This window comes from Zalophus californianus, chromosome 1, assembly GCF_009762305.2.
Source record: "Zalophus californianus isolate mZalCal1 chromosome 1, mZalCal1.pri.v2, whole genome shotgun sequence".
Taxonomy (NCBI): Eukaryota; Metazoa; Chordata; class Mammalia; order Carnivora; family Otariidae; genus Zalophus; species Zalophus californianus.
Genome location: NC_045595.1, coordinates 33796202 through 33823812, shown reverse-complemented (window position 1 = coordinate 33823812; position 27611 = coordinate 33796202). Strand labels below are relative to the sequence as shown.

Genomic DNA, 27611 nt, shown 5'->3' with positions numbered 1-27611 from the left:
ACCTGCAAAAGCTCCACAGACTGCTGACTGCCAACAATCCACCACATGATCCTGCCTCCAGGACCACAGGGCCTGTGTTTAAGGAGAAAGAAAAATACAAGTTATTAAATATTTGAATTTATCGGAACCTCCTGTGGGTTAGCTCTGGCGATGGGAACTTAAGTGAGAAGCTATTTTGGTGACATTCCTCACCAATGACATAAGTGATTTTCCCAAGGACTTAACTGCATTCTAAAATAAGTCAAAGAAACAAGGGTGACAGCTACATTTAAGAGCTCAAAGGAAACAATTTTTAGGAAATATGTAGGGTATACACACACTGGTGTGTATGTGTACAAATAAAAATAAAGACATCTGTAAGACAATGTAACGTTTTAAGTATTTCCCATATGATTCTAAACACATAAATAACGCAATTCACAAGTTAGTCCAGAGCAGTGTCGGCCACATTCCTGTTCCTTTTGTTTAATCTTTATCTGTATTGCACATGTTTGAAAGATGCTAATTCTGTTACATAATTAGAGGTTTAAAATTTGTCAAAACACTTTCTTGCACTGTTCATAAGTTGAGGATTATACAAATAGATACCCAGCAAGTTTCAAACTAGGCAAAAAGATGGCAGAGACATGGTGCCTTGCTCACCAAGAACTGATGAACCCGTAGAAGACAAGATGCAGTGATATCAAATGGTGAACCGAGCTCTGAGTCAGGCACTGGTCTAGTCTCTGAACATGTATTATAATACCCAGTCCTCACAACAACCCTTAGAGTTGGGCCCTGTTATTATCCACATCCTACCCAGGCTTTTTTTTTTTTTTTACATTTTTTTAAAATTTTATTATGTTATGTTGAGGTATTAAAGAGGGCACGTACTGAATGGAGCACTGTGTTATATGCAAACAATGAATCACGGAACACTACATCAAAAACTAATGATGGTAAGAGCTAACAACTGGAAATAGAGCTCACCCTACAGTGAGTGAAATAAGTCAATCAGAGAAAGCCACATATCGTATGATCTCACTGATATGAAGAATTCTTAATCTCAGGAAACAAACTGAGGGTTGCCCTCCCCAATGTCTATCACCCAGCCACCCCATCCCTCCCACCCCCCACCACTCCACCAATCCTCAGTTTGTTTCCTGAGATTAAGAATTCCTCCTATCAGTGAGGTCATATGATACATGTCTTTCTCTGATTGACTTACTTCGTTCAGCATAATACCTCCAGTTCCATCCACGTTGTTGCAAATGGCAAGATCTCATTCCTTTTGATGGCTGCATAATATTCCATTGTGTATATACACCACATCTTCTTTATCCATTCATCTGTCGATGGACATTTTGGCTCTTTCCACAGTTTGGCTATTGTGGACATTGCTGCTATAAACATCAGGGTGCACGTACCCCTTCGGATCACTACATTTGTATCTTTGGGGTAAATACCCAGTAGTGCAGTTGCTGGGTCATAGGGCAGCTCTATTTTCAACTTTCTGAGAAACCTCCATACTGTTTTCCAGAGTGGTTGCACCGGCTTGCATTCCCACCAACAGTGTAGGAGGGTTCCCCTTTCTCCACATCCCCGCCAACATCTGTCGTTTCCTGACTTGTTAATTTTAGCCATTCTGACTGGTGTGAGGTGCTATCTCACTGAGGTTTTGATTTGGATTTCCCTAATGCCGAGGGACGTTGAGCACTTTTTCATGTGTCTCCTGGCCATTTGGAAGTCTTCTTTGGAAAAAGGTCTGTTCATGTCTTCTGCCCATTTCTTGATTGGATCATTTGTTCTTTGGGTGTTGAGTTTGGTAAGTTCCTTATAGATTTTGGATTACCCAGGCTTTCGAACAGCAGAGCTTGGACTCTGGTTTTTTTGGTTTTGTTTTACTGAGGTGTAAGTATGTGTCCAATGAACTACACATATTTAAAGTATGCAACTTGTTAAGTTTTGACACACGCATGAAATCACTGCCATAATTAACATAGTGAACATACCCGTCAGCCCAAAAATCTTTCCCTGTCCTTCCTCTTTCCTGCCCTTCCTTGCCACCCCCTAACTAATCTGATCTGTCACTCTAGTTTGCTTTTTCCAGAATTTTATGTAAAGGTAAATTGGACTTTTTTTTTTAAACTGGGATTCTTTCCTTCGGGATTTTTGTAAGATTCATCCATGTTGCACTCTATATCGATACTTCATTTCTGTTTAATTGCTAAGCAATATTCCATTGTGTAGATATATCATTATTTGTTTAGTTCTCTGCCTGTTGAAGCACATTTGGGAATTTTTTCAGTTGTTAGCTATTACCAAAAAAGCTATTATGAACATTTACATATATGTCTTTATATGGACACATGCCTTCATTTCTCTTGGGAAAATACCTAGGAGTGAAATAGCTGAATCTCATGGTAAGAATATGTTTAACTTGTTAAGAAACTACAAAATCATTTTCCAAATTGGTTCTACCATTTCATATTCTGACCAGTTCCAGTTTCTCCACATCCTTCCCAACAGTATTATTGGGGTTTTTAAATTTTAACCATTCTAATAGGTGTGTAGTAATATGTCACTGTGGTTTTAATTCATATTTTCCTAATGACTGATGTTGACCTTCTTTTCATGTACGTTTATGGCTGTATCTTCTTCCCTTTTCTTTTAAATTAGGCTCCACACCCAGCATGGAGCCCAATGCGGGGGCCTTGAACTCACAACCCTGAGGGTCAAGACCTGAGCTGAGATCAAGAGTCGGACACTTAACCGACTGAGCCACCCAGGTGCCCCTCCCTATATCTTCTTTAGTAAAGTGTCTGTTCAAATGTTTTGCACATTTTTATTGAATTGTTTTTTTAGTTACTGAGTTTTGAGAGTTCTTTATATATTCTAGATACAAGTCATTCGCAAATATTTTCTCCTAGACCATGCCTTGTTTCTCATTCTCTTAACAGTATTTATAAAACGACAGAAATACTTTATTTTGATGAAGTTCAAATTATCTTTTTATGGATCTTGCTTTGTTGACACATCTAAGAAATCTTTGTCTAACTCAGGCCTTAACGCACTGTTTTCTTTTTTTTTTTAATATCCTTTTTTTTTTCTTTTTTTAAAGATTTTATTTATTTGAGAGAGAGAGAATGAGAGATAGAGAGCACGAGAGGGAAGAGGGTCAGAGGGAGAAGCAGACTCCCCGCTGAGCAGGGAGCCCGATGTGGGACTCGATCCCGGGACTCCAGGATCATGACCCGAGCCGAAGGCAGCCGTTCAACCAACTGAGCCACCCAGGCGCCCACTCATGTTTTCTTCTAAAAATGTTTGGCTTTTAGGTTTTACATTAGATCTACCATTCACTTTGAGGTGGTTTTTTTTTTTAAGATTTTATTTATCTGAGAGAGAGAGAGAGAGAGAGAGAAGAGAGTGAGCGAGCACAAGCAGGGGGAGGGGCAGAGCCTCCGCAGAAGCAGACTGCCCACTGAGCAGGGAGCCCAATGTGGGACTCGATCCCAGGACCCTGGGATCATGACCCAAGCGAAAGGCAGATGCTTAACTGGCTGAGCCACCTAGGCATCCCTGAGTTAGTTTTTATGTATGTTGCAAAGTATGGCTTGAGGTTCTTTGTTGTCTTTTTCATGTATGAATATTTCATTGTTCCAGCAATTGGAAAACACTATCCTTTCTCCAACGAACTGATTTCTCACTTTTGTCAAAAATCAATTGCCCATGTATGTATGGACTATTTCTGGACTCTATTCTACTCCAATCTATAGATCTATCTTGACACCAATTGGATACTACCTACCATAGCTGTACAGTAAATCCTGAAATCATGGAATGTTCTCCAAATTTGTTCTTTTTCAAAATTGTTTTTATTCTAGGTTCTTTGCATTTCCACATGAATTTGAGAATCAGTTTGTCAATTTCTACGAAAGAGCCTACTGAGATTTTGACCTGAATTGCACTGAATCTACAGATCATTTTGGAGAATGGAGGTATGGGCAATATTGAGTTTTCCAACGATAAATACAGTACGTCTCTCCATTTATTAGGTCTCCATTATATTCTCTCAAAAGTGTTTGGTAGTTTTTGGCATATAGGTCTTGCACCTGAATTTTCAGATTTATCCCTAAGTATTTCATGTTTTGAAAATGCTACTGCCTTAACTTCAGCTTCTGATTGGTGGTTGCTAATATGTAGAAACAGAATTGATTTTTATACACTGACTTTGTATCCTGCCACCTTGCTAAATTTATCAGCTCTAGTAGCTTCTCTGTAGATTCCCTCAAACATTTTTTAAAAGATTTTGTCAGAAAATGAGAGAGAGAGAGAGAGAGAGAGAGCACAAGTAGGGGAAGCAGCAGGGAGAGGGAGGAGCAGACTCCCTGCTGAGCAGGGAGCCCAATGCGGGGCTCAATCCCAAGACCCTGGGATCATGACCTGAGCCGAAGGCAGACGCTTAACCTACTGAGCCACCCAGGCGTCCCTCCCTCAAATTTTCTATATCACTGATCATATTGTCTGTGAATAAACATAAGTTCACTTCTTCCTTTCCAATACAGATTACTGCCTTTTGTTTTTCTTGCCTTACTGCACTGGGTAGGACCTTTAACATAATTATATGCACAGCAATAATGATGACAAATATTATTTAAAAAGACCTCTTGAATATATTTATTAAAACAGTTAGGATAATATAATGACCAACCAATGGTGGCATGACATTTTTAGAGATGATCAAATATAGCATAACTGAACGAACAGCAAACTACTAATTTCCTACTCTCAATAATACCCCCCTGCAGGTATTATATAGATATAATAGATATATTGAGAAGGTTGCTACAGAAATGAGAAAGATGCCATATAAATACATATATGGCCCTATTATGTCAACGTCAACAACTTTTGGGTGTGATTTACTGCTTGTTTTCTTTTTACCTCTTGACCCCTTTCATCCATTACTCCCCACCCCTACTCCCTGGCAACCACCCAACTGTTCTCTGTACCTAAGAACATTTTTTTTCAGATTCCACATAAAAGAGAGATCATACAGTATTTGTCTTTCTCAGATTTATTTCACTTAGCATAATGCCCTTGAGGTCCCTCCATGTTGTCATGAATGGGAAGATTCCATACTTTTTTCTGGCTGAGTAATATTCCTGTGCATGTGTGTGCATACACACACACCACAATTTCTTTATCCATTCATCCATCAATGGACAGGTAGGTTGTTTCCATAACTTTACTATTGTAAATAATGCTGCAATGATTATAGGGAGGCAGCTATCTTTTCAAGTAAGTGTGGTTACTTCCTTCAGATAAGTACCCAGAAGCGGGACTGCTGGATGATATGGTAGTTCATTTTTAATTTTTTGAGGAATCTCCATATGGTTTTCCATAGTGGTTGCACCAATTTACATTCTCACCAACAATTCTCACCAACTCCCGTTTCCCCAAATCCCCATCAACACTTGTTATTTCTTGTCTTTCTGAAAACAAGCCATTCTGACAGGTATAAGTTGATATCTCACTGTGGTTCTGATTTGCATTTCCCTGATGATTAGTGATGTTGAACACCTTTTCAGGTACCTGTTGGTCTTCTGTATGTCTTCTTTGGAAAAATATCTATTCAGATCCTTTGCCCATTTTTAAATCAGATTGTTTGCTGTTGATTTGTATGAATTCTTTATGTATTTTGAAAAACAGACCCATATCAGATATATTATATGCAAATATTTTCTCCCATTCAGTAGGTTGCCTTTTCCTCTTATTGAGCACTTCCTTTGCTGTGCAGAAGCTTTTTAGTTTGATGTAGTCCCACTTGTTTATGTTTGCTTTTATTGCTTTTGCTGTTGGTGTCAGATTTAAAAAATTATTGCTAAGACCTATGTCAAGGAGCTTATGTTTTCTTCCAGTTGTTTTATGCTTTTCAGGTCTTATGTTCAAGTCTTTAATCCATTTTGAGTTAATTTTTGTGTATGATGTAAGATAGTGGTCCAGTTTCATTCTTTTGCATATGGCTGTCCAGTTTTCCCAGCACCATTTATTGAAGAGACTGTCTTTCCCCATTTTATATTCTTGGCTCCTTTGTCATAAATTCATGAACTGTGTATGTGTGGGTTTATTTCTAAACTCCCTTTTCTGTTCCACTGATCTATATGTCTGTTTTTATGCCAATACCCTACTGTTTTAATTACTATAGTTTTGTAATTTAGTCTGAAATCAGAGAACTTTTTTTTAAGTCAGACACCTAACTAAGCAAATTAGATCTATAACAATGTGTGTTATCTGAGGGCTCCCAACACTTCCTTCCATCTACCTGTTGAGAATGATTACTTAAAAAGTGTATTTATTGAATTCACTGGACTAAGAGTGTAGCTGCCAAACAGATTTTTGTGAACGTCTTATGGAAGGAGAGAAGCTAAAAAATATTACACACAGCTTTCTGAAGATAGTCTTGCCATTGAGTGTAGTACTTGGTACCTTTGCAGTGAATGCTTTATTGCTTGCAAATATCTCTGTGCTTCTGCAGAAAGCATTTCCTCCATAGCTCATACCAGCACTGGCAAAAGCATAAGAAACCAAACAGGAGAAGATCAACTTTTTACTTTTGAGGTGGAAAGATGTGTATTTTATCAGGCTAAAGCCAGTTCTAACACCAGTAACATCTTACTTTGCTGACTTTTTAGAAAAGGAATGTGAAACCTGAACTGGACTTTTAGTGATCACTGAAGGCCATCTTCGTTCAGGTACAGATATCTTCGAGCGCTCCAAAGAGCAGAGGTTTACACAAAACAGACTTAAAATACTAATGATTATGCTGAGTTTATAAGCAATAATAAAGAACATGATGTGAATTACATGTCATACAGGAGAAAATAAATCAAAGATGTTATCTAATTCATCAATTCAACATTTACTGAGTACCTACTGGATATCAGGCACTTTTCTCAAGGGGAAAAAGAAGAGCGGCCATCCCTAGGTCTAATATTTGACAGGGGTACACTGTGGGCAGAAAAGGGGTTTAACAGAGGGAAGGGAGGTGATGGAGAAGGTTCACAGAAGTGCCTGCTCTAATCTAGGAGGGAAAAAAAACTTGGTGGGGGGAGGGAGGGCACCTAATCAAAATAGACTCAGATGGCTGAAGACACAATTTAAAAACAGAATCTCCATAGACAAGCATAACTTTCCACTATCACCTGTCCAGAATAATTTAGTCTAAGAACATATATAAAGAAATCATTTTGTATTTGAAAAGAAATCTCTAGAACCAAAAGGTTTAGAGTCAAGTGAGAAACTTCAGTAGCAAACACAGAGCACGACAGAACTAACATAAGAACAAGCACAATAAACACTTCTCTAGAACTTATCTGGATTCCAGGCACTAAACACTTCACATACATTAACTCATGCAATCCTACCTACAATCTTCTGAGGTATGTGCCATTTTATCTTCATTTTATAGTCAGGGAAGTGGAGGCTCAGAGAAGCTAAGCAACTTGACAAGTTTAAATGGGCAGTTAGCAGCAGAACTGAAATGTGTATGAGACAACCTGGTACAAAGTATAAAAACACGTGGACTTGGATCTACAGGTTAGTTGTCTGGACAGCAGAGAGAACAGTGTTTGTAAGACACTGTACTTCCACATATAGACCATAACTTCTTCTGGAATGATAGTAAGATACCCAAGTGAATGAACAAACTGTGTCACTGCCCCCAAACTACTTACTTTAAATAATAGGAGTGTAATTTTGTTTTTAATGAGAAATTGTCTAAACAGAAGAACTTTGGAAAAATAAGAGGCCAAACTAAAAAGACGAACGTTATTTACAAATATTTCACTCGGGAGTTACTTTAAGATCCATTAAGCACCACCGCTGATAACAACAAGAACCTGATGGGTAAAAAGTACTATCTGTGAATTATGAAAGTACTGCGAAACGGCAGATTTGCTCATATATGTGCAGGGACCAAAGATTGAGATCAACAACAACAACAACAAAAAACTGGCTGGAAAGACAGAAAAGGTTACTCACTAGAAGTGTAAATATTATTGTTTGTGACTTTTCAGTAATTCAAAGAGACTGCAAATGGAAAAAAAATACAGTGCAGGAAACAGTATGAATGATTACTACTATTAATTATCACTTGCTGAATATCTAGCATGTTCCAGGCACTATGTTAAAGATTTTACATTTCCTATTTAATTTTGGAAAATGTGTATTATCCGCAAACACCAGTGTGGGGGCGGTGCTTGCCTAAGGTCACAGAGATAGTAAAGTGGGGGAGCTGAAGCTGGTTGGTGGCTCCCCCCAAAGCCACAGGTCTTGCAGACAGAATAATATATATGCAACACTGTAAGATTCCTCACTACTATACACATCTCAACTTCTAGTAAAGCTACATTACAATATATAAGTGATTAAAGAAAATATTTTGATGTCCGTAAAAGTTGTTTAAATTATGTGGGTTTGTAATGAAGGATTTTTTTAAGGACCTATCTGAATACCAAAATATTTTAAATTGCCATAATTTCTCAATCTAAGTAAGTATTTCCACTGCCATGGAGATCTAATGGTTTCTGTCCAGGCAGATAAATGACTAGGGGGTGTGGGGATGAGGGACAGAAAGTGAGCCCAAATGTGAAGAACCACAGTGTTGGGAGCCTGAACTCTTCTGATGGAGACTGTGTACCAAAATAAGTAAGAATAAAAAAAGCAGATCTCTATACTTTACCTAATATTGATTTATTTATCCCAGTTCAGGGTCCTATTTCCTTTCTTTTTCAAATAAAAAATGAAATTTTCAGACGAATCCATACACATTTGCTAGTATCTCAGGTCAATGAGAAATTTCAAGCAGAAGTAATCAGACAGGCAGATATGTTCCTAATTCTGCGTCTGCAGTTTTCTGTTTTTTGATTAGGAATGTCAATAAGTGACAACAGGGAGGCATGTTCACAGCAGAGCTGCAAGATTCTAAATGTGAATAAGAGCTAACAATCTACTATGCTCACCATCTTATCCTCACAGTTGCCTGGGGTCTGGTTCACAGCTTAGTTTCTATAACTTTTCTTAAGTTTCCATACTGTAGCTTGATTAGAAAATATTTCTAAGAGCTTAGAAATTTCACTTTGAAATAATTTTAGCCTTACAGAAAAGTTGCAAAAATAACAGAGTTCCCATATACCCTTCACCCAGCTCGCCTAATGTTGACATCTTATATGACCATAGTACAATGATCAATACAGACTAAAATAGAAAATACTAACATAAGACTGATCGAATTTCATCATTCATATTGTTTAAAGGTACACAATTTTTAACATCGGCTATTTTAAAAATTAACATTATTTCTATCATCCACTAGGATATTATAAGGAATCCAGAATACCTACTGGTATCACTACAAAACAATCAGGTTATCTTCATTTCCCAAGTCAGTCCTCACTCATTGCTCAAGGCCTATTGAGGAAGAACAGCATGATGTAATTTGGCTCCCTCCCTACCCCTACTTAACCCGCAGGATATTAGCTACTAGCCTGAGTATCCATTCAAAGGACGGAAAGCAAACACCAGGCCCAATACTATGAAATAGCGGAGTCCAAGCTTGGGTCAGGTGTTTTCTATTAAAGTACAGCGTGAAGAGAAGGCTTTGTTTTTCACTTCAAAAGACCCACCCAAATGTACACTACTGTCCTATGAATGAGTAACAAATTGAAAATAAGTGTTTTGGCTTTAGTGTAGGAAAACTCACAGTTTGGGACTTCAGCTGTTGTATTCAAAAGTAGTTATGTAGCTTCCAGTTTTTCAAGATTATGAAACTTTACCAAATGCTTTTTGTGGTACAAGGACAGGAATGTGAACAGAATCATCTACTTGATTCCAAATTAATAACATGAGATGATAATTTATTTAAGACAAGAAATAATCCTCTGTGTAGGCCTTAGTGTTGTCAGCCTACCACAGAACTTTCTAACACATGAGAGACTTTCAAATGCGCTCCAGACAGTAGCTGATGGAGCTGTTGTGTAGCTTTTGCACATGCACTTGAAAAAACAAAGCAACCGCTGCTTAAAGTGTTGTTTTTTCAATTAAATGAATCATCTCTCTGTGCAGTATTCATATACTAACATGTCTTAAAAAGAGATTTCCAAAGCGAAGTTTGAAACCAAAAAAATGGATAGAACGGAGACCACAGTTAAGCTTTCACTTCTGCCATACCATGGCTCTAGCAATATAACCAAGTGGCTAAAAGGCTAGAATGGGTTTCTCCTACAGAACTAGTTTTCATAACTAGTGGATTTACCTACCTGACAATTAGGGATCATTTATATACACAGGCTCATTATAGTTACAATAGCAACTGGATTGAAAGCATTCTGAGGTGTGTCAAAAGCACCAACTTTGTGTAGGTTGATATGCTGTATGCTTAAACTGTATTTGGTTGGTTGAGATATTAAGATACTTGCCTTCTAGACAAGTTAGGTGGCGAAGATATTAAGAATTTGTAAGAAAGGGGTGCCTGGATGGCTCAGTTGATTAAGCGTCTTCCTGCAGCTCAGGTCATGATCTCAGGGTCGTGGGACTGAACCCCACGTCGGGCTCCCTGCTGAGTAGGGAGTCTGCTTCTCCCTCTTTCTCTGCCCCTCCCCCAGCTTGTGTGCGCACGTGTGTATGCGCTCTCTCTCAAATAAATAAACTCTTTAAGAATTTGTAAGTAAATCTTTAATAAATGATTGTGCTGGTAATTAAAGGGAAAGAAATTTCATTTATTATTTTTTTTAAAGATTTTATTTATTTATTTGACAGAGAGAGACAAGCGAGAGAGGGAACACAAGCAGGGGGAGCGGGAGAGGGAGAAGCAGGCTTCCAGCCAAGCAGGGAGCCAGATGCGGGGCTCGATCCCAGGACCCTGGGATCATGACCTGAGCCGAAGGCAGACGCTTAACGACTGAGCCACCCAGGCGCCCCTCCTTTATTATTTTTTAAAGATGTATTTATGAGAGAGCATGCAAGAGCACAAGAGCATGTGGGGGGAGGCGGAGAGGGAGAGAGAGAATCTCAAGCAGACTCCAAGCTGAGTGAAGAGCCTCATGTGGGGCTGGATCTCAAGATCATGAGATCATGACCCCAGCCAAAACCAAGAGTAGGACGCTCAACTGACCGCGCCATCCAGGCGCCCCTCATTTATGATTCTTGAGCAAAAGCAAGATGGGCTCAAATGCTGAGTTGCTTAGTGATATTCAGGATTTACAGTTAAAAAGTATTATTTTGGGGTAATGTAGCTAACTTTTACTAGAGGGATATTTATTGTGACTGCGCAGTCTCTGAGCTTTCTGGATCTGTGATTGGATATCTTTTATTAGCTTTGGGTAGGGACAAAAGGTCCCATTTTGTTAACAATACCTAAATGTATCACTAACAGTTAAAATAAAACAAATTACTGTAACTGATGCTCACGATATGGATTGTGAGTCAAAAAAAAAAAGGTATGCTTATTTTTAATAATTCTGCCTGCAAAGGCATATCTGGCTGACTATATTTAAGTATAGAACAATTGTTTTTAAAGATTTTTATGGTTAAAATGAAAGAATTAAGGGACTGCACGGATAAGCCCCATTTATCTGGGAACAAATACACTGGCAAGCCTCTATCCTTAATAGCACCAGAAAAATATATATCATGAGTCACTGCTTTCATTAACCCTCAAAAGTTGTCTCATCTCAGCTCTCATTCTCTAGGACAGGGAGCTCACCACCTTCATCTTTAGAATCCCAGAGGGCCCTGCACAATTCCTTATACAAAGAAGGTGGGCAAATACTTGGTACCTTGATGAGTACCTACAACGTAAGCAGTGTTTGATAACTTTACCCTTGTGTAAGGAACAGGAGAAGACGAGAACTAGGCAAACATCACCCCAAATTTTCATTCTTGGCTCAGTAGAAAATAACATAAACCAGGAATGGCAAGTAGGTCCCACCTCTGTAACTCGAAGCGACGGAGGTGGACAGGCTTTCCGGCAAGCCTCTGTTGAGGTTCAGCTGGATGGAGGGCTCCGATCACCCGGGGACGTCTGCCGGGACAGAGCGGCTGGAACAGCAGCAACGCCAGCCCAGCGCAGCATCAAGCCAGACAAGACTAAACAAGCACCAAAAATGCTCACAAATAACCAGAAAGCAAGTCTCAAAAACAAACACAAAGCTAACTCCTTTTTTCCCCATTTTTCAGAGGAGGTTACATGCGATTCTAGAGATGGGTCCTTTGAAGTCAAATACTGGCAAGGTTTCCTATCTCTAAAGGAACTGGAATCATTATGGGCATTTTTTTAAAGTGCTTTTGAATATATATCTATGTTTGATAATCTGATTACACTAGAGTCTGGTAAACTCCCCTCTTCTCTCACACTGTCTTAGCCAAAAAAGTCAGTGTGACTCACCATAGTCATCTTCTATTTGATCCTATGTATCTCATTTTAGTCACAAACTTGCCTAAGTAGGAGATAAATGTAATAAAAGCAAGAAAACAAAAGAGGAATCCTGGTGTGCTTTTTATTGTTTTTGACAGAGGACCCTGACCCCCTACCCTCTAAGCCGTGGCCCTGGTGAGGCAGGGTTAAACCTGACCTTTAGTAACAGAATCTGCATGGAATGTGCTGGGCCTTGTCATCACTGCAGCTTCTCAACGCAGCTACTGTGGGTGACCGGCACCTGGGTGCACAGGCTGAACGAGGGTTGGGGGAGGAACCCAGAGTTCCAGAAGCCACACCCTTTCCAGCCTCCCTGTCAGGGCCCTTGCTACACAGGAGGCTCGTCCTTACTAAGTTTTCCTTGATATCTTTTTCACTATCTGCCTTGGACAAACTACACAAAACAAAACTTTTTAAATATCTGGCTTACAGATTGAATCCCACCTAAAAGTAGGAGGAATTTTTTATTTTTCCAACTCCCCTATTACAGGATCTCTCTCCCTCTATCTCAGTAGCCCTAGAAACAAAAAAATGTCACCCATTACTTTTATAAATTGAATGAAAGGACACTGTAACATTCTAATTTCTTTTCTTTTTGCTCAAAGTGTCCCATATCTTCCAGGACGCAAATTAAGAACTCAAATGTTCTTGTAGTTTTGAATTGTTCAAAGATGCCTGTTTCGTTCTGTGATTTTACCAAAATCCTTAGCAAAAAATCTTTATCACCTTAGACTCCAACTCGACTGGTGGTCTGGACAGAAAATAATTACTTTGTTCTTATTTTCAAGTGTTTTTTCCCCTACTGATGTGTCATATTTAATTTAGGGTACAAGCTTAGTGCAGCAAAAATCACACCCATACACACTTTTACTCTTCTCATTCCCTTCTCCATCTTCAGTATGCCCTTCTTAGGAATCTCTGTTCTCACCAAACATGTCTGTGCAGACAACATAAATCAAAGGGTGTACATGGAGACAATGAGCACTGAGTAGCTCCTATACTATTACACAAATGGCTAAAAAGCATGGGAGAATTTTGTTGTCGGTTGGGATGGTGATGGACATTTTAACTAGTATCAAATTCAGAATCAAGAATAAACAAGTTATTTACTCTTCAACTTGAATAAAAAGTTTTTTTATAAAGTACTTTTTAGAATATTTACTTAAAAATACAAAGTATACATGAAAAATCTAAGTCAGTACTTTATATATTGTATTATGACTGAAAGAATAATCCACTGGCCTCTGATTTCTATTACAAAGCTATGATTTCATCTTAAAAAACCATCAGCATGGTGTCATAGTCTTAAATAACCAAGATGATTTTATTTTCATGTTGCTTCAACAGTTGCATCTGAACTTGAAGCTTGCATTTCTTCTAGTTACGGTTGTGCAACTCTGTAACACCTTGCAGGGAGAAGTCTAAGTATTTAGACCTGATGGCATTCTTAACAATCCTCTAAAGGGCACTGCAAGCTTCTGTTAAATATTCAGAGAATCCAAAAACTGTAACATTCTTACAGGGAATCGTATATCCTTCCAAAATATGCCTATTGTTTACCTAAAGCTCAGTAAGAGTAAACCTATAGGTTATAGCTGCGAACACACTTCAGAAACTAATTATAAATGAAACAGTTAATGTATAGTTATCCAACTTTGCAATGAACTTGAAAAAGAAAGAATGCGAACCTTCAATTAGTGAATTGTTATAAACACCTGCTGTGTAAAAGACAGAACTATAAAAAATATCAACATAAATATAAACAGAAGACAAAGTTCCTTCCTCCAATAAGCAAAGAGCTGCAAGAAAGGAAACACAAACACGTGGGAAAATGTGGTCTGGCTGCATTCAGCCCCACAAACTACCCGTGCTCACCCTTGGTGGGTCACAGAGTGGACTCCTCAAGTGAACACTGGGAATCCCTGCCCAAGGACAGAACCACGGACGCCTGGCAGAGTCGGCCTAAGAAATACAGCAGCCAGTGTGTTTAAGCTTTATGCTATCAAGTTAAGGAATCAACACAATTTGCAGAAATGCCTTAAATAAGCAGATCTGATGTAACATGACCTCAACTTTTTACCAACCTTTGAGCTCACAAAACAGCAAACACATTACTGAAGACATGATGTGGTATGTGCACCGCTATATGTAAAATGGCTCAGAACCAACTCATCATTCAGACTGCCTGGGTTCAAATCCTGCCTGTACCCTCTAGTATTTAATAAACCTGTGGCCTTGGGCAGGGCACTCGAACTCTTCCTCAGTTTCCACACCTACAAAATGAAGACAGGAAAGCACCTGTCTCAGAACTGTCATGAAGATGAATAGGAAACAATCCATGGAAAGTGGTTATCATGCCACCTGTCATACTCTAACTTTGAGAAACGTTCTGTGCTATGGTTGGTTTATTATTAGAGTTATTATCATTAACAATGTTAACAAAGTAAAAGGGTGCTGGACAGGAAACCAAGACTTGGACGACCAGATGAAAGACAACCTCTCTGAACCCCCTTCTTATGTTTAGTGGAGGTGACCACAAGGCCTCCCACCCTGGGTTGTGTGTGATGTGGATGAGATGTCTGGCATACGGTATCTGCTCAACAGACAACTGAGGTCTTTCCTAAGGATCCAGGTGATACAAGGGCATAACTAAATACACTGTTAAATGCTAGGAAGGGAATAAACAGGTGCTATAATTCTTGGGGAAGGAAGAAGAGAAGAGACCTTCAAAGAGGGGTAGAAAGGGAAGGCCCCTCTGTAGTGACACATGGTCTAAGCCCTGGGGAAGGAGAAGGAGCCGGCCATGAGCAAAGCCTAGAGAAAGAGCTAAAATGAAAGTTCAATGAGAAAAGACATTTTCATCATTCCTCTTCACCACTCTAGCCCCAAACCCTAGAAAATGCCTGGCACGCAGCAGGTGCACTACTGAGTCGTGCTCAGTAACAATGTTAGAGGGAATGCATAAAGAGTATTTCTGGCAGAGGGCACGACCGACATAAAGGTCCTGGTTTAGGTAAGCACCACCCTGGTGCGTCCACAAAGAACTGAAGGGAGGCCAGCAGGGCTGTAAGGGGAGACAGTGTGACTGGAGCGTGCTGGGTGGGCGGTAGGGGATAAGGTGGGAGAGGGAAAGGGGACCGGAGGACAGAGGACTGTGTCAGCCAGTTTAAACGCTAGGTTTTTCTCTTCTTTCAAAGAGACGCCACCGAAGGGTTTTAGCAGATAGTGGTATGATCTGATTTATTTCACTAAAAGACCACTCTGGCTGCTGTTGAGAGGATATTTTAGGCAAGCAAGGATGGAATCAGGGAGACTTTCTGAGGAGCCAATGTACCAACTGAAGCAAGAGGTGCACCAGAGGCTTCAAGGCCAACAGTGGACTTGCTGACGGGCTGGGGAATGGAGAACCGTGCAGTAATCCATAGCTTTCTACTTCAGCAAGCAACAGAGGGCTGCGCTATTTACTGAGACAGGGACGAAGGAAAAGCCTGGGGAAAAGGAGAATAAAAACCAAGAGTTCTGTTCTGAACTGGTTGGCCTGAGATGTCTTGGGTGAGAATGTCTGCTAGAAAAGCTGGTCACATGAGGCTGTAACTTCAAGGAGGTGGTCTGTGACAGAGCTATAAATGTGCAAGTCATCTACAGGAAGACAGTATCCAAAGCCAAGGGGACAAGATGAAATAATAAGTGATGGGTCTTTGTCGAGTAGTAACAACCATGTAATCGATCAAGTTTCTCTTCTGGCTGGGTTGTCAGAAAGTTCCAAACACAACATAAATCTTAGGGGAAAATTATCTTCTTAGAGATTCTAGACATGATAATCTACCCCTTTTACTTTTCTTCTTCTTTATAGTGTCTAGTCTTCTTTCATGCAAACTCTCGGTCTATATACTCTGAGAAAGGAGAAACAGAAGAAATGTGGTAGTGTAGTGACATGAATAGGGAAGTCAGAGGGACTGGCACCCACATTACCTTGAGAAGTCTCCAATTACAGAAACATTACCTTAAAGTTATCTGGCGCCCTGTGCCTCTCTCAATGACTCCAAGCTCCTCAAAAGCATGAACTCTTTTAATCATCTTTGCATTGCTGTGACAGAACCAATGTCCAGCTCAGGAGTACAAAGGCAATACATGTATACTCCCATCTGTCACATATCTGTAAATGCAAGGGGCTGAGGCCTTGCTCCAGTCCTTGAAAACTTAGTTCTAAATTGTTTTAAACATAGCATAGTGTGTGATTAAATACCAACAAGCAATGCACACAAATGTAAGGTAAGTTAGGGTAAATCTTCAGGGTCTGGATTGGAAGACTTCAAGGAAGAAAAAAAAAAAAAAAACACCCAAAACTGAACCGGCTTTGGAAGATGCAGTGTTTGGAGACGTGGAAGCATATTTCAGAAAGCAGCCAAAGAACAGAGACAGTGAGGAGCCTATTCTGGCTGGAGGGAAAGAATTTTGAAAAAGCATAGGGGGAAGGGAGCTGGAAAAACCAGTGAAGGACACAGTGTGGACATCCACCTCATATTTGAGACTTTCAGGAAGTTATAAATTTCAAAGAGATGTTTAAGGAAGATCACACAAATTCAATGTGTAGAATGGAAAGGAAAGCAGAGAAACTGTCAGGACTTAGTCTAGGCATAAGTTAATAAGAATCTCATAAAAAGGAGGCTGCAGGTTCCAAAAAGTCAGAGTCCACCAAAACTTAGTGAATGATGTGATATGGACAGAGAGAAAGAGATCATGAGATTTATCATCCAGGGCTTGAGACCCACCGGGTCAGATCAGTAGTATGGTTAACAGAAATGGAAGCAGCAGGAGGAAGGATTTTAGAAAAAGGTAGTAACTTTAATTGTGGGCACGGTAAGTTTCAGAGGACAGTGGCCACTCCCTGTGTTCAGGCTTCCCGCCCCTTGCAGCACACTGTGTATGAAACCTGCTCAAGTCCTTGTGGAGAAAAATCTTCCCAAGTAGTATTCTCACATAAACACAATAGAGAAGGTCTTCCCATAGATTACAATCTCTCCGTGGCTGCAAAAGCAAACTTGAATGGATAAAAGCATAAACACAAAAATGAAAGAGGTGGCCCAAATGGTCTACTTCTACAAAGCACTGTGAGTTCACATTCAGATGTTTAAAAAAAATACTACTATGTGAAAAGATGCTCAACATTGTTGAGCCATGAGAGAACTGCAAATTAAAACCACAATGAGATACCAGTACACAACTATTAGAGTAGCTAACAACATTTCTTTAATCTAATGACATAACAAATGATGACAGGGCGCCAGAGCACCTGGAACTCTCATACATTGCTGCAGAAGGGGACAACCACTTTGGAAAACAGTCTGACAGTTAAACTTATTTATTAAACGTATACTTTCCCTCACTTCTAGGTACCTACCCAAGAGAAACAAAAACATATGTCCCCATACAAATACGTACATGCAAATTTGTAGCAGCTTTATTCAAAACCATTAAAAACTGGAAACTCAAATGTATCTCAACTAGTGAAGGGATAAACACTGCAGTACCTCCGTACAATGGGATACTACTCAGTGACAAAAAGGAACAAACTACTGGGACATGCAAAAATATGAATGAATTTCATAAGCATATTAAGTGAAATAAGCCAGGCACAAAATGCTATATGGTGTACAATTCTACTTATAGGATATTCTGGAAAAGGGAAAACTAAATATTCTGTATTTTTATAATGGTGGTAATGATAAACATTTGTCAAAAGTCATAAAAATGTATATTCACAAAGGGTGAATGTTCCTGTATCAAAATTACTCCATACACCTGACTTAAAAAAAAAACAATAGCATTTTAGCATTTGCTCAAAGACAACTGCTAAAGCATAATATTATTATCTATGATTACTCTGAAAAAATTCTAGACACTTCTTAACGAGCTAGAATATTACAAATGTCCTTAATGCTGAAAAGAAACAAACTCGACGCTTTTTCCCTCTTCAGGCCTCAAAACATTCCTATGCAAAGACAGAGTGTAAGGATGTTAGCGAGTGTGCAGAAGCTGCGTGAATGCTGGTTATTGAGACACTAATAAAGTGAGTCTTGTTTGCTGGACAGCTGTTGGCTCCATTGTTCTTTGGTCACACACAGAAAAGGAAAGCTGTTATGCTCATGGAATGTGACCTTCTCATTGGAGAGCTGTTACGTCATGCCCAGAAACACTGCCCAAGAAATCCGTTCTCACCATGCACCACGAAGAAAATGGTGAAAACAAAAACAACAATCAAAAACCCAAGAAACTATATGTAAAGTCTAATGATAAAAAAGCTGTACTACTTACAATCAGATCACTTGTAAGAAACATTTGTCGATACGGAATATTCTGGTTTCTTTTCTTATGAGTAATGTTTTGTCTCATCTTACTATCCTTACCATAGAACCTCCACGTCCAAATATTTTTTTTTTACTTTTCAAAAGACATTTTGTATGACCAGGCTAATTCCATACAATTATGAGAGTAATTACTTTTTGTATTATCAAATGCCTACCTAGGTACTTTGCCATTTTACAGTTTGGTCATTTATAAACCATTTTCACTTGGACAGGGTTTTCAATTTCTTTGATCATCATGCACAGCGACACACGTGTTACATTGCAACCCAGTACACAGATGCATGTGTACCTGTGCAAACGACACTGAGGTTTTACAAAATAAGACTTGTCCTTACCTTGTAAGATGTTCTCTACTATTTCCTTTTGCATTAGTTTTTAAAATGTTGCCAAATATCCACACAATCCATATCATGACCTACCATTTTCAAAACCACTGCCCCAGAATCTTTTAAAAAAGAAAACATTTCATCATGTTTTAAACACAGGCTTTTAAAAATTCATTTAATTATTTGTTTTGAAACATACGAGTGACCTTCCCTAAGGCTGACTCACAAGTCATCACACTCTGTTCCCCCCTGGGGATTCCCACGCCTGGCTGGGGTGAGCAGCAGACATGGAAGGGATGGTCAGAGCCCACGGCCCCGCTGCTCCCTCAGCTGCCAGCCACTACATGTGGGTGGGAGAGGCCTCGGCCAATGCAGGCCTACAAACACTCACGGGCCTTGCTTGCTTTCCATTCACACACATTCTTATTCCTTAACCTCTATACACACGTACACACGCACAGAATGAAATAAAATTCAACCAGGAAGAAAAAGAGTTGCAGGAGAGAAGAAAGTTAAGTTTTTCCTTAACATCCATGGATCTCAGTCATGCCTACTGCGCTTAGTTTCCAGCACCACGGATATCAGAACAAGTTTAAAAGACTGAATTGGCATGTTAATCACATGCAGAAAGTATTTTCAACTATCAACAGTGCTGAGTTTTTAAACTGCTAGCCTGGGTGGCTCAGTTGTTCAAGCGTCTGCTTTCGACTCAAGTCATGATCCCAGGGTTCTGGGATCGAGTCCCACATCGGGCTCCCTGCTCAGCGGGGGAGTCTGCTTCTCCCTCTGCCTCTGCCCATGATCTCTCTCTCACGCTCTCTCTCAAATAAATAAAAATCCTTAAAAAATAAAAAATAAATAAATCAACTGCTAGTCAATATTATATTTTGCTATTCCACAGTGAAAATGGTGGTCATTTGTGATAACTAGAGAGAAATTTTACATGAAGATTGGAAAACTTACTTTTAAGGACTCCCACAAGGGAAACTGGACCAATGAGAAAGGAATCTGAAAAGAAAAAAAAAAATCAAATAAATTAGGCAGGATCAGAGTTTGCCTAGGACTACTATCATGAACCTATAATTATTATTTAGAAACCTTAGTTTGTTTTGACTTCATGTATATAATAAAGCTAACATTAAATTTATAGGTAGGGTAGACATAGTTTTCAGAAAAAAAGTTAAGCCGCAACTGCCCGTAGAGTTCTACTAACTTTCTGAGCCCAAGGGACATAAAATGATGGTGTGAAGCCCTTTGGAAGCAGAAAGAGAAGCACAATACAGAGATCAGGCTACCAAAATGACAAAATAAGTATTTCCTATCACAAGCAATAAAGATTTTAAAGACCTGACATTTTTCTGCTGAAGAGCTAACTAGAGCTGTCTACTCCTCAGCAGGCCAAGTGTTAAGAGTTTAAAACAGAAATGGGGAGGAGGAGGGAGATGAAGGGGGAGAGGGAGGGACGGGGTCCAGTGTGGGGCAGGAGGAGACAGTGGGGGGAGCAGGAAGAGGGAGAGGAGGGAAGGGAAGAAGAGAAGGGAGAGCAGAGGAGTGGAAAGGAGAATAGGAGGGGCAGAGAGGAGGGGGGAGCAGGAGAGGAGGAAGGAAGGGGTACACAGGGGAGGCCTGGGGAGGGATGGAGCAGGCAGGAAAGAGAAAAGAGGAGACACACAGAGCCACTTATAAGAGGAGGCTGAGAAATGGGGACAGAGGAACAGAAAAGCAGCGTGGGCGGTGGGAAAGGAGCGCAAGAGCGAAAGCGGGCCTGTGGGCAGGCTGGTCCCCAGGGTAGGCTAGGGGAGGGCTCATCTGCAGTAGCCAAACGGGAGGCTGAAGACAACTGGCACACTTGGGGGCAGAGTATCTGCAGTCAGTTGGTTAACAGCAAGAGCTAGAATTACCAAGCACTTCTCAGGTGTTAGGCACTGAGGCACATAATGCTAATGAGCACTTCCTGAGCTTTATTTCATTCCTCTCAACAACTCTGTACGACAGTTAGGTATGATTAGTGTCCCCATGTTACAGATGAAGATGAGGTGCAGGGACGCTGCGTAAGTTGACTAAAGACACCCTGTGAAGCCCAGACAACCTGACTCCAGAGCCTGTCTACTACTCTACCTGGAAGACATCTAAGTGCATTTATCTGAACGTAAATTCACACTCAGTAGACTCTATTTGCTTTCCATGACACCTTCTAAAATTTGAAAACAGAACCACACCTCCCTATTTCCTAAGACAAAAATACCTGAACTCCAGTCACCACTACCCACTCGCCTCTGTGACATCCAGTCACTGGCCAGAAGGGCTGTGCTGGGGTGATGCAGCTGTGAGCAGGCCCCGGCTCCAGCCCTGTTCTCTGTCGTCAGCTCAGCTGCCAGGGAAGAGTAAAACATTATCGATATGCATATGCATATGGGTGTGTGAGTGCTTGAAATGTGTGAGTGCTAGAGACCATGGTTTTGAAAGCATTAATGGGTATTTACCTTCATGAATCAAGGGCATCAAATTACTTCTGAAGTACCTATACTGAATCACAAATTGAAAGTCTAGCATCATCTGTCTTACTCTGCTGGAGCGAATGATGGTCCTGAGTTTGGGAGTGGACACAGAAAAAACAAATCTGTCTTTCCTTCAGGCAGGAATTGGCAGTAAGGAAAAAACAATCGATGACAACAGCCTAGTTTAGGCTGACAAAGTGGGATCTCAGAGAAGTTTGCTGTCTTTACAGTAGGCAGCACCCCACCCTGTATGCAAAATTCCACAACAGGAGTGAAATTTAGTTTAGTATTTTTGTCACCAAAATGTGAAAGCTTCTGACAGAAAGTCCATTCTGAAACTAAAGTTCAATTAAATTAACTATCTAAATTCCTCCAAACTGAAAGTATAATAGTTTATTAAAAGGTTTTCTAAATTAAAAAAAATGTATAGGATGTAATAAAATATCCAAGAGGACTAACAAGTACTAGGATTATAGATGATTTTCATTTTCTTCTTTGTACTCTCCCCTCCCAGATGTAAATTTATCACATTTTAACAAGAATGTAAATATTTCATATTTATAAGATGAAAAAAAGGCCTTTAGCTTATTGTAATGATCCATGGTCTTTACTTCTTGATTAAAATAACCTGGGGCGGGGTGCCTGGTGGCTCAGTCATTAAGTATCTGCCTTCAGCTCAGGTCATGATCCCAGGGTCCTGGGATCGAGCCCTGCATCGGGCTCCCTGCTCTGTGGGAAGCCTGCTTCTCCCTCTCCCACTCCCCCTGCTTGTGTTCCCTCTCTCGCTGTGTCTCTCTCTGTCAAATAAATAAATAAAATATTTTAAAAAAATAAAAAATAAAATAACCTGGGGCGCCTCAGTGGCACAGTCGGTTAAGCATCCGACTCTTGGTTTCAGCTCAGGTCATGATCTCAGGGTCCTGGGATCCAGTCCCGCATCAGGGTCCGTGCCAGCAGGGAGTCTGCTTGAGATTCTCTCTCCCTTTCCCTCTGCCCCACCACCCCTGCCCAGGTGGCATGCACTCGCTCTCTTTCTCTCTCAAATATTTAAATATAAATAAATATAAATATAAATAAATATAATCTGTAAAACTTCATGTTATCTGCACTTTTTTAGTACTTAATAATAGATTTTGAATCCTGTAGATGAACATTTCGCCCATTTTCCCCTATTAAAAGCTATTCATTAAATTGTTCCCTCAAATTTAAAGAAGTAATTTAAAAATCACACAGTTGGAATGGCCAAGCTATTCCATAGGGTATTTATCTTAAAAAGTGAGCCGACAGTAAATCCCAACTTTACTCTCTAAAACGAGATTGACAGTCTAAGGTAATTAAATGCACTGTAAATGCTTAAAATTTGATTCTGGTTTCTGGTAATGAAATATCCCTTATAAGATAAACTCCTGATGTGTAAAAATTTTTCAAATATTCTTCAAGTCAAAATCCTATTGAATGCTTTTTGTCGTTTACAAGATGAAGAAACAATAATGGAAACGTGTTCCACACATGTGGAAGGAGTACTGCCAGCAAATATGGCTCCACAGCTAAAACAAACACTTCTCCCACCTTCTACAGAACATGGGCCCGTCAAAGAACTAGCTCCCGCCCCATGTCTGGTTCGGAGTTACATAACAGTGATGTTTCTTCAAAACGTGGAATTTTAAACCCCAAACAGATGTAAGCTGTTATTCTAAAATGTTTTATAGATGAAGAAAATGAATAGCTGCACTCAGAGGTCTTATATTCCAAAACACAACATACTCCTTTTATTGCACCAAAAGTTACAAAATGGCTCACTGTTGTGACCTTTTTAATGCCTCCATTTAAGATGTTTTGTTTGAATAAGGTTGTTACGACCCAGGGCACTAATAAGTGAGCAGCAGTAAACCCAGCTACCATCAAAGAGGCAGATGCAAAGGGGAAAAAACCTGCTAAAATTCAACATGGATTCCACTTAGTAATAAACATAGCAATAATGCTGTATAAGAGTGCATGTGAGGATTCCATGGGAAGTAGATAAAATTAAATATAGGCGTGGTGAAAAGGGGAATGAGTGCTGGGCATTACTAATGAAATGAAGAATTTACAAAATTACATTATGAACCTGCTTTACCTCTTATTAACTATTGGACCAGACGCATCACTAAAGCCAATCAATGCTTTTAACCCCGTGATCTTAAAAGAAGTGTCTGTAATCTTACAGTCCTTAAAAAATAATGAAGTGATTTATAACAAACCAAGGAGATATACAGATATGATTTCTAAGGTATTATCTGTAAAATTCTCTTTTTCAATGGAAAAATCACATTAGAATAGCAACACTTTAAAAATAAGACTTGACTAGAAGCCGCAATGAACACAATACTACCATGAATGCCCTAGGAAGTATAAGAACAAGAAAGTGTATTTTAAAAGCTGGAAACCTATTGTACCTTGGCAGAAATAACCCAAAATTCTCTAGCAATAAGACCCCCCCCCCAAAAAAAAATCAGAAACTTTTTGCTAAGACCTCAAATTAGAAAGGGTTTGAAGTACAGCATGGGATTGGTTGGCCTGTCATGGATATCCCACTGGCTCCAAGAAGTGGCCCGTTCCAGTTTTCAAGGGATCCTACAAGTGACCCACAGAGACGTCTCCTTTTTGTTGCATGACAGTGTCCAAATTTCTGTGATTGATTGAGGGTTTTCCACTTTATTGTTACATCAGTAACAAAGCTGTTCTCCTCTTAAATACGCTGTGTCTTTTCCCATTCAACCCCAGGGGTAACAAAGGACAAATCAAGTTGAAGACCTAAAAACCTTGTGCCCCTCAGTGACTACTGTTCCAAAATTTAAAATTAAACAAAAAAAGTGAGAGCCATTCAAAGTTGGTCTGCTAGCATTTGACAGGACAGAAAAGAATTCCAATAGTCAATATACACTGATTTTTCAACTGAACAACCATAATCCATTTACATGCACTGTACATAGAGAACAGAACATCTACCTAATAAAGGAAATTAACCTAAAAGTAGGAAAAATTTACAGTGAATTATTCCTTAGGTTTATAAGAGATATTAAAAAGTCCTAAAGTATCTTTCCCAAAAAAAGCACAAAATAGATAAAAGAGTATCAAAATCTAATACAGAAAAGGAAATGTGTGTAAGTGGTTTGACTCTTAAGCAAATCTTTTAGAACTCAGCCAGGAGCTCTGAGGATATCACCAATCACTAACTCCGTGTGCTAGGCACAAGTCCTTAATAAATGTTGGCACTGAGGTAGTGATTCGATTTTCTTTCTCTGCGTTCTACAGAATCATCACAGTAACTGCGTCTGGGTGGAAGGCACTCCCCCAGGATATGTGTACATGTGACTGTGCCAGTCACATAGTACCAATTATGTAGCAAAGATAACAGCAGTGTCAAATTAGTCCATGGTCCACTACACTTCTGAAGTCCTAAAAACAAGTTCCACTGTTTTTACAAGGTGAAAAGTATATATATTTGATGCTACTCATGATAAAAGAAAAAAAAACCTCATCAAGATAAGAACACAAGGGCACTTCCTAGGACGCCTAGGTGGTTCAGTTGGTTAAGCAACTGCCTTCGGCTCAGGTCATGATCCCGAAGTCACGGGATTGAGTCTCATATCAGGCTCCCTGCTCGGCAGGGAGTCTGCTTCTCCCTCTGACCGTACCCCCTCTTGTGCTCTAATAAATAAATAAAATAAAATCTTTAAAAAAAAAAAAGGGAACTTCCTCAATCTGATAAAAGACTCCTAAAAAAAATATATAGCTAACACCATTCTTCAGGATGAAAGACTGCTTTCCTTTTTTTTTTTTTTTTTTTTTTTTTTAAGATTTACTTATTTGACAGAGAGAGACACAGCGAGAGAGGGAACACGAGCAGGGGGAGTCAGAGAGGGAGAAGCAGGCTTTCCGCTGAGCAGGGAGCCCGATGCGGGGCTCGATCCCAGGACCCTGGGATCATGACCTGAGCTGAAGGCAGATGCTTAATGACTGAGCCACCCAGGCACCCCTGAATGCTTTCCTCTTAAGATCACCAACAAGGCAGAGGTATCTGTTCTCACTTAATTCAACACTACACTGCACGTTCTAGGCAGTGCAATCAGGCCAAAAAAAAAAAAAGAAAGAAAGAAAGAAAGAAAGAAAGAAAAAGAAAAGAAACAAAAAGCATAAAAATTGAAAAGAAGGTACGCCTGAGTGGCTCAGTCGTTAAGCGTCTGCCTTCGGCTCAGGTCACAAATGATATGATTAGTATGCTGAAAATTCTAAAGAATCTTAAGGAATCAATATACAAAAAAAAAATCAATAAAATTCCTAATTACTAGCAGCAAATTAGTAAAAAACAAATGTTAAAAAAAAATCTGCCTAAAGGTGAATTAAAATTCAATTTAGGAAAAAAGTTAACCAAAGACTTATAGGACCAATGTACTAAAAGTGACCAGACAGGGGCACCTGGGTGACTCAGTGGGTTAAGCATCTGACTCTTGATTTTGGCTCAGGTCATGATCTCAGGGTTGTGAGATCAAGTCCCGCATCAGGCTCCGCACTCAGTGGGAGTCTGCTTGAGATTCTCTCTCTCCTTTTCACTCTGCCCCACCCCCTGCTCCCACTGCCCCTCTCTCTAAATAAATCTTAAAAAAAAAAAAAAAGATTCAGAATATATTTTTTAAAAAATTCCTATAGCTCAACATCAACAAAAACCTAATTTTTTTAATGGGCAAAGGATCTGAGTAGACATTTCTCATGAAAAGATATACAAATAGCCCACAACCGTATGAAAAGAAGTTCAATATTACTAATCATTAGAGAAATGCAAATCAAAACCACAGTGAAATAACACCTCATATCCAGTAAGAAATTACCAAAAAAAAAAAAAAAAAGGACAAGCAAGGAACAAGTACAGACAAGGATATGGAGAAACTGAAAACTCTGCACACTGTTGGTGGGGACGTACAATGATGCAGCCACTGGCTCACTGTTTCCGTGTAACACCCAGTGCTCCATGCAGAACGTGCCCTCTTTAATACCCATCACCAGGCTAACCCATCCCCCCACCCCCCCCAGAACCCTCAGTTTGTTTCTCAGAGTCCATCGTCTCTCATGATTCGTCTCCTCCTCCGATTTCCCCCCTTCATTTTTCCCTTCCTACTTTTTTTTTTTTTTTAACACATAACGTATTATTTGTTTCAGAGGTACAGGTCTGTGATTCATCAGTCTTGCACAATTCACAGTGCTCACCATAGCACATACCCTCCCCAATGTCTATCACCCAGCCACCCCATCCCTCCCACCCCCCACCACTCCAGCAACCCTTAGTTTGTTTCCTGAGATTAAGAATTCTTCATATCAGTGAGATCATATGATACATGTCTTTCTCTGATTGACTTATTTCACTCAGCATAACACCCTCCAGTTCCATCCACGTCGTTGCAAATGGCAAGATCTCATTCCTTTTGATGGCTGCATAATATCCCATTGTGGACACACACACACACACACACACACAAACACACACACCCCACATCTTCTTTATCCATTCATCTGTCGATGGACATCTTGGCTCTTTCCACAGTTTGGCTATTGTGGCATTGCTGCTATAAACATCAGGGTGCACGTACCCCTTCGGATCCCTACATTTGTATCTTTGGGGTAAATACCCAGTAGTGCAATTGCTGGATCGTATGGTAGCTCTATTTTCAACTGTTTGAGGAACCTTCATACTGTTTTCCAGAGTGGCTGCACCAGCTTGCCTTCCCACCAACAGTGTAGGAGGGTTCCCCTTTCTCCGCATCCCCGCCAACATCTGTCGTTTCCTGACTTGTTAATTTTAGCCATTCTGAATGATGATGGGTATTAAGGAGGGCATGTACTGAATGGAGCGCTGGGTGTTATACGCAAACAATGAATCATGGAACACTACATAAAAAACTAATGATGTAATGTATGGTGATTAACATAA

General features: G+C 39.8%; 1 protein-coding gene across 4 annotated transcripts in view; it reads right to left on the bottom strand.

The window, feature by feature from the left end:
* Positions 1–27611, bottom strand: part of SLC25A26 (solute carrier family 25 member 26) — a 133637-nt gene that overhangs the window by 12076 nt on the left and 93950 nt on the right. For 3 of the 4 annotated variants that reach the window (XM_027586781.2, XM_027586783.2, XM_027586784.2), the window contains 2 exons: positions 20112–20156; positions 3–72 (listed from right to left, as the gene is read on the bottom strand). In XM_027586781.2, coding sequence (XP_027442582.1) covers positions 3–72; positions 20112–20156 — 115 coding nt within the window. The remainder of the gene's footprint in view (positions 1–2; positions 73–20111; positions 20157–27611) is intronic. The other variant, XM_027586782.2, reaches the window with a different exon arrangement.